General features: G+C 30.7%; 1 protein-coding gene across 1 annotated transcript; it reads right to left on the bottom strand.

The window, feature by feature from the left end:
• Nucleotides 1-548: 548 nt before the first annotated feature.
• Nucleotides 549-2,173, bottom strand: LOC130976207 (pathogenesis-related protein 10-like). Its single transcript, XM_057900997.1, has 2 exons — nucleotides 1,850-2,173; nucleotides 549-1,115 (listed from the first exon to the last, which is right to left on the bottom strand). Exons 1-2 carry the CDS (start codon nucleotides 2,028-2,030, stop codon nucleotides 820-822), a joined length of 477 nt encoding a protein of 158 aa, XP_057756980.1. The 5' UTR covers nucleotides 2,031-2,173; the 3' UTR covers nucleotides 549-819.
• Between the last annotated feature and the right edge of the window lie 7,327 nt (nucleotides 2,174-9,500).

The raw sequence follows: 9,500 nt of genomic DNA, 5'->3' as shown, positions 1-9,500 counted from the left end.
AAAAATTTTTCTCTAACATGTCATTATCAGTTATCTTTTTCCCACATAATTTCATTCATGAGGTAATTCGGAACATTATTGAATTATATTCATTTATGGATTTAAAATCCTGTAGATGCAAATGCATACACTCATATCGGGCTTGAGGAAGTATCACTGTCTTTTGATGATTATACCTTTCTTCAAAGTTTTTCTACATATCTGGAAGATCTTTTAGTGTTAGATATTCATTTTTTCATCCTTCGTCAAGATGATGACGAAGGAAGATCATAACTTTGGCTTTATCCTTCTAGGATGCATTATTTTCAACCTTAATGGTATCTTCAAGATCCATTGAATCAAAATGAATTTTAGCATCTAGTATCCATGATGAGTAGTTGTTTCCAGATATATTCAAGAGCATTAAATTTAAGATGAGAAAACTTTGATATAATGAAAATTTATTACCTGAATCTTCCTATATTTTGATAACGTGTTGTGAAATAAATAAATAATAAATAAAAAATAAATATAAAATAAAAAATATAAATAAAACACTCTACTATCAGTATTCACTAATATTATTATCTTAATATAATAGAAATGATTCATATATACATGTGCAATATTAACTTTTTCAAATTTTGAAAAAGTTACACCATCTTCCATTCAATACTTGTACTGTCTAAAAGTATTTAATTAGAGGAATAAGTTTGAGTGATCACTCACTAGATATTCATATTGTAACACAATGCAAATTTTAAAAAGATTTTAAAAGACATCCATAACATAAAAGCTCCTACATAATAAATGCAAGCTAATTAAGCACTAATTATTTAATTAATAATCAGGATTAGCCAAAAGGAAAGCCTCAACAAGCTTAACAACACCTTCCACTTTGGTTTGAGAAGTCTTAAGGTCTTGTTCACTCATCTTATTAGCATCACCCTTTGTGAAAAACTGAATATGAACCTTCCTAAGGGACCCTCCATTGGGTGCTTCCACCATTTGGCTCTCAAATTGGACCTTCTCCAATGTCTCAACCAACCCTGTTCCCCCAATTATGCTGAAGTTGTACACAAACTTTTCAGCATCAATTTCATCCACTCTGTGAAGAATATACTTGCTTTCCCCACCTGTAACAATATTCTTTTTTATTATTGTTACTAATTTGACATCATGATCATTAACTAATAGTTAGTTCATTTAAGGAATTTAACAATTGTTTTTCTTAAGAAAAAGGAAAATAGATCATCTTCAGTAAAAAAAATACTTGAGAGAATAAAGTGTGATCTTTCATCTTTAATTTTTTAAGTGGGACCAAAATTAAATAAAAAAGAGAAAACAATAAAAGATTAGATTAAACACTGGATATCAACCAAATTTTTTTTTCTACTGGAGAGGATCCACTCCTAATAAAAAGTGATACCCCAATAACCATAGTATATCATAATAAAAAAAAAAATACTATAATACAAATAAAATTTGAAAAATAATTCCAATCTTTTTTAATGCCCTTAATAATTTTATTTAGTCTTTTTTATAGAAGGACTATTAATTTGCTAATTCATATAAAGAGAGATTAAAATCACTTTTATTTACTTGAGAAAAACACGGACACGCATATTTGACATTATCAAAAAATAATAATTGTATTATTTTGTGTTTTTTATATTTTTATAATATAAAAATCAATATTTTAGTTTTTGAATTTTTTATCAATGATTTTTAATACTAAGAATAAAAAATATACAAAAGATATAGAGGAAAATAGCACATGTAACAGAACTACCCTTCTAAGCTATATATGTATGATGATGATGATGATGATGATGATGATGATGATGATGATGATGATGATCTAGGGTACCTTCAAGGATGGTGATCTTCTTGATGGTTCCAGCAGCTCCATCACCGTGAGTGAATTCAATACTTTGAATGGGTTCGACGATCTTGGGGATGAGATTGTGAAAATCTAAACACATGGCTTTGAAGAGCCTCGCAGGAGGCACAGCAACAGGAGTAGCATATTCCTGAGTAACAACACCCATTAATATATTAATTGTTCTTAGTTGAAGATGGAGTGTGTACAGATTTTTTATCTATGCATGATATGCTGTGATTTAGGATTTGGAATTATCTCTTTTAGTGCCAACAATAAGTTTCTATTTCAAGGGAGAAACAACAAGCATGAGAATATATTATATGTTCTTAAAATTTTTTATGTCAAATTAATTAATTATTGTATATTTATGTATACATACATTATTTATCTTATGCTAGGGAAAGGGACATTTTGGCGTCAATAATGTCAATAATGTCTATGCCTAACTTTCACATGATAATATATGAATTATTAAGAATCATTTTAGGCTATCCTAATTGAACTGACAGCTAATTTGATCAAAGTATTGACTTATTGAGTCATTAGTTTAACTAATAGATGATTGGTTGAATTAATTAATTTAGTTATAATTAATTAAATAAATATATAAAATTATAAAAAATAAAATTTAAATTTAAAACGCATGAAGAATTAATGCTTTTTTTAAATATATAAAAATATAGTTTAGTTTTATTTATTTAATACATGCTAAAAAATAAAAAATAAAACATTTTATATAAATATTAAAATTTAGTTTATTTTATCTTATAATAAAAATATATATATATATTTATATAAATTTAGTTTATTTTACCTTAATATATATATATATATATATATATATATATATATATATATATATATATAGCTCCTCGTGGAGTAGATCCCGCATCCAACCAAGTCTTTGACCAGGGAACGAGTGCTCTCCTTGTCTGCTGCCCCTCTTCCTCACAGAAGCCTTTGTGTCATTCTCCATTCGATTAGGTCAACCTCACCCACGGCAATCAATCCTTTCTGAGACGGCCATCTCGAGGCGATCACGACCTAGATAGGATTTAGTGTTCGATATAAGGGATAGGATCTCATCTTGTGTGTTGGCCGAAGTTACAATAGTCACATTGAACTATATATATATATATATATAGCTCCTCGTGGAGTAGATCCCGCATCCAACCAAGTCTTTGACCAGGGAACGAGTGCTCTCGTTGTCTGCTGCCCCTCTTCCTCACAGAAGTCTTTGTGTCATTCTCCATTCGATTAGGTCAACCTCACCCACGGCAATCAATCCTTTCTGAGACGGCCATCTCGAGGCGATCACGACCTAGATAGGATTTAGTGTTCGATATAGGGGATAGGATCTCATCTTGTGTGTTGGCCGAAGTTACAATAGTCACATTGAACTATATATATATATATATATATATATATATACTGTGTCAAGAAGTGAAAAAAAATAAATTCGATAAGTAATAGCAGGCAGTACCATTAGATATCCTTTAAATTTATTCTTTAAATAATCTTTTATTACATCAATTTAAAAAAAAAATAAATACATCTAAATAGATTTTATGTTTTTAAATTTAAAATTTAAATTCAAAAAATAGTTTCAAAATAATTAAAATCCACAATTCAATTTTAAACATGTTAATCCCTAATACATTTAAAAACAAACCCCAGAGTAAAAACAACAGAGGCTTCATTCCATTAAACAATTCTAACCCAGACCTAAAGCCAGCGCTTCAGATTTTTCCTCCGTCGTCAGTCTCTGCCCGCACTCTCTTCCTCCCGCGTCGGTCTCCTCCCCTTGCGCAGCTCTTGCATACCACGCTCCTCTCCCTGTGCAGCTCCATCATGCCGCGCTACTCCCCCTGCGCAGCTCTGTCGTGTCGCCTTCCTCCTCCACGCCGCTAGCTCCTTCCGTGCCAGAAACACTCATCGGGTATTTAGATGTGGCTGTGTTGATAATTTTTGTTCACTATTCTGCATGATTTGTAGTGCTTTCTCTTCCCTATCTTGTCCTTTTTTTTTGTTAATAAATGTGTTTATGCTATTTTTGCTGGCTTTTTTTTTTCGATTAATGAAAGCCATAATAATTTTGGATGTGTTTATATTGTTTTTGTTTTTTTTTCTGATTAATTAAAGCATAATTTTAGATGTGTTTATGTTGTTATTTTTTTAATCTGGTTAATGAAAGATTGTATAATTTTAAATGTTTTTATGTGTTTAATTGGAGCCAGCTAAACCTGTAATCAGGCTGTTGTAAAAGAGTATACATTCTAGTTTTGGATGTGTAGATAATTTTTGTTCACTATTATGCATGATTTATAGTTCTTTGTCTTTTCTTTCTTGTTTTCTATTTTTTTGAATTAATGAAACTCAGCATAATTTTGGATGTGTTTATGCTGTTTTTTCTGATTAATTAAAGGAAGCATAATTTTAGATGTGTTTATATTGTTGTTTTTTTATTCTGATTACCGAAAGGTTGCATAATTCTAAATGTGTTTATGTGTTTAATTGGAGCCAGCTGAGCTTGTAATCAAAATGTCATGAAAAAATAATGACATTCTAATTTTGGATGTGTAGATAATTTTTTCACTATTCTTCATTATTTGTAGTGATTTATCTCCTCTTTCTTTTTTTTATTTGTTTTCAATTAATGAAAGATAACATAATTTTAGATGTGTTTATGTTATTTTTTATTTTTTTCTCTATTAATGAAAGGTAACATAATTTTGGATATGCTTATGTTGTTCTTGTTTTGTTTTTTTTCTGATTAATTAAAGGCAACATAATTTTAAATGTGTTTGTGTTTACTTGGACCAACTAAGCTTATAATGATATTCTAGTTTTAGATGTGTAAATAAAATACTTATAATTTTTTTTTATATGAAGCAGAAAAATTTTACTATGAGAGAACAATATGGTCTCTATGAAAGAGAGAGAGAAAGAGTGTGAACTAGAGATTGGTGATGATGAAGTTAGTACATTACGAGAGAGGGAGAAAATAAAGGAAATGCTTTATTATAGTGATAAGGAGTTAGAGATTTTTTAGTTGATAAAATTTAAAATGAAAGTGATTCCTTAAAAATAGGAAATATGATTAATTAAAAAATTAAAATAATAAAATATTAGATTTAAAAGCTGAATAAAGATTGAATTTTGTTGTACAAGTAGCATTTTCCTTCTATTAAACCGGAAGATCTTGGTTTACACTTCACATCACAACATCCATCCATGATGGTTGTAATGACCCAATTTTCAGTATGACTAGATCATACCAGAAACTGAGTGCTACCAACTTATCTTCCTAATTATTATCTATTATTTATTATATGAGCTTGATTTGTTGTTAAGAGCGTAGTTATTTAGTGAGATACTTTTTTTTTGAAAACGTTCGGACTAATAAACAGAATCATTCACGATTAATACGCAAATAATAACAAATACAACAGTTATAAACAACCACACTTATATACATCTCAAACAGTTAACAATATTCAGTTATCCAGCTTTTATTAAAGTAAAGATCTTTAGTTAAAACACCCCTAGATATAGCGAGATAATAATTATATACATATATATACATACAACATCCCAGGTCCTGACCTGTTCAAGAAATCCTTAAGCTGGCACCCAAGCTAGCCTAGACTTTATACTCACCTACTCTAAACTACTAAAGCAAGGAAAAGTGTTATCTAGGTCTTCAAGACTCAAGTAAGGTGAAATGTCATCAAAAGGTGGAAGATCGTCTACCACTCCTCTGCACGATCATACATTGCTATATGACGTCTCACTGATACTCCATCAGGTAGTCACATAACAGGAGTCTCGTACATATGATTTAGGTTACAGTTTACATACAAACGGGGTGCAGACGTTGGCTGGTCTCACAGTATATACATATAAACAGAGAACGAGATTTACCCTAGACTCAGAAGACTACCTAGAGCGGAATCCTCTTTGCAAAACGGTCATCAGTGAACTACGGAAGGGTACTCATGCTTCCATCTGAAGGGGGAAGGGAGAGAAAAGGGATAAGAACTGGAGAGTTCTTAGTAAGGCCGGGCTTATTAGTTAAGTTCATTAATTCGGTGTTGTTTAGCAGACAAATAGCAGAATACAGAGAAGCAGTAAACAGAAGATATAGATAAATAAAGAAATTAAGAAATCAGAAAGTAGAACACAAACAAAGAATACAAGAAAATAAATCACAGACACAAGGAATAGAATACAAATAAAGAAAGCATACATTCATAGAACAATCATAGTAGAGGAAATGCACAACTAAGTATGATGCATGTCTGCCCTATGTAGGCCATGAGCTCACGTGTCGGTTTACACCCTGCAGCCCTACATTACCTAGGAACTAGTCCTAGATATGGCTTCATCTCTGTAGGTGAACTTCGGCCTACGGAAATGGCGCCCCTGTAAGTGAACTTCAGCTTACAGGAATAGTCTAAACACAACACAACAACTTTCTGTAGGTGAACTTCGGCCTACAGAAATGACACCCCTGTAAGTGAACTTCGGCTTACAGAAATGGCGCCCTTATAAGTGAACTTCGGCTTACAGGAATAGTCTAAATACAACACAATAATTTTTTGTAGGTGAACTTCGGCCTACAGAAATGGCACCACTGTAAGTGAAATTCGGCTTACAGAAATGGCGCCCTTGTAAGTGAACTTCGGCTTACAGGAATAGTCTAAACATAATACAACAACTTCTGTAGGTGAACTTCGGCCTACAGAAATGGCACCACTGTAAGTGAACTTCGGCTTACAAAAATGGCGTCCCTATAAGTGAACTTCGGCTTACAGCAACTCTCTGTAGGTGAACTTCGGCCTACAGGAGCAACACCCTGAGATACACAATATTCACAAGTTTCGCCCGAAGGCTCATAATTCACATGTACCTATACTTTCCATCACTTAGCAATCATCTTTCCACAATCATAAATCAAGCATCACAGCATTACAATGATCTCATTTCACAGTTCTTTGTTTACTCTGTAAAGTCAAGCACACTGCCATATAGCTCTTAACTTCTTTTTTTTCTAACATATTTGCAAGTTTCTAAATACTTTTTTATTACCTTACATTCCTCAATACCTTCTCTTATACCTTTCCTTAGGTGTTTAATAAAGAGAATTAAAGAATTCTGGACTCAAAACTGCCTTCATGAATCTTTTAATTAGAGAAAACTGGCTTTTATCAATATTTTAATATTACAATAATAATATTTTATTCAACTTTAAAAATACTTGCATTTTCATCCCTGAACTTTTTAGAAATTACATTTTGACCCCTTAACTTTAATATTTGCACTTTCGTCCCTTAACTTTTTCTTAATTAACTTTCAACTCCAAATTTTTTAATAATTATAATTTGACCCCAAAAGCATCAAAACCAACGTTTTTCTTGTCCTTCAAAGGCCAAAAATATTTTTCCAAAAGTTCATCAGATTTCAGCTTGATTTTCAACCAGTTTTTCAATCTTTTCGGTAACCGATTTTTACCTGATTTTGACCAAACTAAAGAGAAATATTTCAGCCATCAAATACACATAAAAAACACATCAAATATCATGAATTTCATGGCTGAAAAGCCATATTTTTCAGCAGCAGCAACAACAACTTCAGAACCATCAAAAACTTGATTTTTCAAGCATTAAACAACAAGATTTCATGATCAAACCATCACACAAACACTCAAAGTCAAGCCTCAAGTAACAAGATCTAATTTCACACTTCAAGAACACAACCAATCATTGATTAATTTACCGATTCTTACCTCCTTTGCTACTGCTAAAAGTTGAACAAAAAATAAGCTTCCAAAAGTACTTTTATGCCTATTTTAACATTAAAAATAACTTTAAAACCATATGAACCATGAAGGCTGAAGCTTCATGATGATGAAAAGAAGATTTTTCTCACCTCAAGGTAGCTATAAATCATATTTTCTTAGAGCTTATGGTGAGTGAACAAGAGATCCTAAGAGAAAATATGAAGAAAACATCATTAGCTTGATTTCTCCACCATGGCTGAAACTTCTAGGAGGAGGAGCAGCCATCATACCTTGATTTACTCCATAAAAAGTGACATAGAAATGAAGAGGAAGAAGAGGTGAACACTTTGGTCGGATTAGATTTTTGGTATATGTTTTTACTTTCAGGGTAATAGATTTTTGACATAAAAAGTTCTTCCATTTCATTCTCTCTCAAGAATTTTGAAATTCTAACTTGTTTAGAAATAAAAGTTGATGGTAATGATGAGCCTAGGGATCCATGGGGTTAGGATAAGAATTATCCTAAAGTTTGGTGTAAAAATATCTCAAAAAAGGATAATTACTGAAGCTAGATGTGTTAGAACACAAGTATTTCTTACTTTCTTTTAAGGAACCTTTTCTTGGAGAACAAGAAAGGAAACACTTGGTGGCTAACCCTGGGAGAGCCATGTGTCACAAGGTGCTGACTCATCAGAGTTTAATAATAAAATATCATTCAGAAGATAATTACTAAAACTAGATACATCAGATTACACTACTAAAGATTAAGCATAAGCTTTACTAGTATAAATGACACTAGTAACATGATAATCATGAGGATAAAAGATATATGATGAAGCATTAGCATTGCTAATTTCATCTAAGAGTGCCAGTATTATCCATTACCGGTAGATTTCTATCTCAGTTATTATATTACTAAACATAGATCAACATTAACCACAGCAGAGAAAATAATATTATAATATTTCAAATAAATAATAATATACAAATATTATATTAATATAATTTTTCTCTCGAAATTCGAGACCAGCTCGTCACATATAGAGACTAATCGCGAAAATCAGAATTTTAAAATTTAGACTCAAAGTGACTAAAAAATGCAACATTTTACGATGTGCTTACTTAGATCAGGGAGAGGTGTCTGGTGCAGTCAAGCTGCTGACTCAGCAGCTTGATGACACAGCACTTGCGCAGTAGAAGTGCTTAAATGCACTAAAATTCTTAAAAATTCTGTAAAATTTTCGTTGATCCCGAAAAAGCGTCGTTTCTTCGGGGTTAGGCCGTTACAAAGGTTGACCCTCAATTTTGAGTCGCGTGACTCCAGCTCTAAAAAATAAATTCGGTAAGTAATAGCAGGCTATTCTTGCTCTCGTTTAAACTTTAAAATTTAAGTTTACTTAAATTTTTGTTTTTTAAAAATAATTTATTTTTTAAATTAATATCTAAAAAATTTTGTTTTACATATTAGTCTTCAAAAAAATATAATTATAAATCAAATAGATTTTTTTATTAATTAGATAATGATGTACTATGTTAAGAATTGCGTAACATGATAAAATAATATGTTAATGCCACGTGTAAAAAATAATTGATCCATTTTAATAATGTTAAGCTCAACTAAATTTAGATAAGTTTGGATAAATAATTTAATTAATTTTTTTAAATTAAAATATAAAAATTTATATTAAAAATAATTTATAAATAAATTATTTTGTATCTAAAAAGTTATCATAAAAATATTTATTTTAAAATTGTGTAATAAATAAAAATGATAAAATAATTTTTGAGAAGGGAAAAAGTGATTTTTTTATTTTTCCAAAAACTCTTTTTAAAAAATTAAAAATATATCTAAAA

Source organism: Arachis stenosperma, chromosome 4 (genome assembly GCF_014773155.1).
Source record: "Arachis stenosperma cultivar V10309 chromosome 4, arast.V10309.gnm1.PFL2, whole genome shotgun sequence".
Classification (NCBI taxonomy): Eukaryota; Viridiplantae; Streptophyta; class Magnoliopsida; order Fabales; family Fabaceae; genus Arachis; species Arachis stenosperma.
Note: the sequence above shows the minus strand (reverse complement) of the source record. Positions and strands in the feature narration are given on the sequence as shown.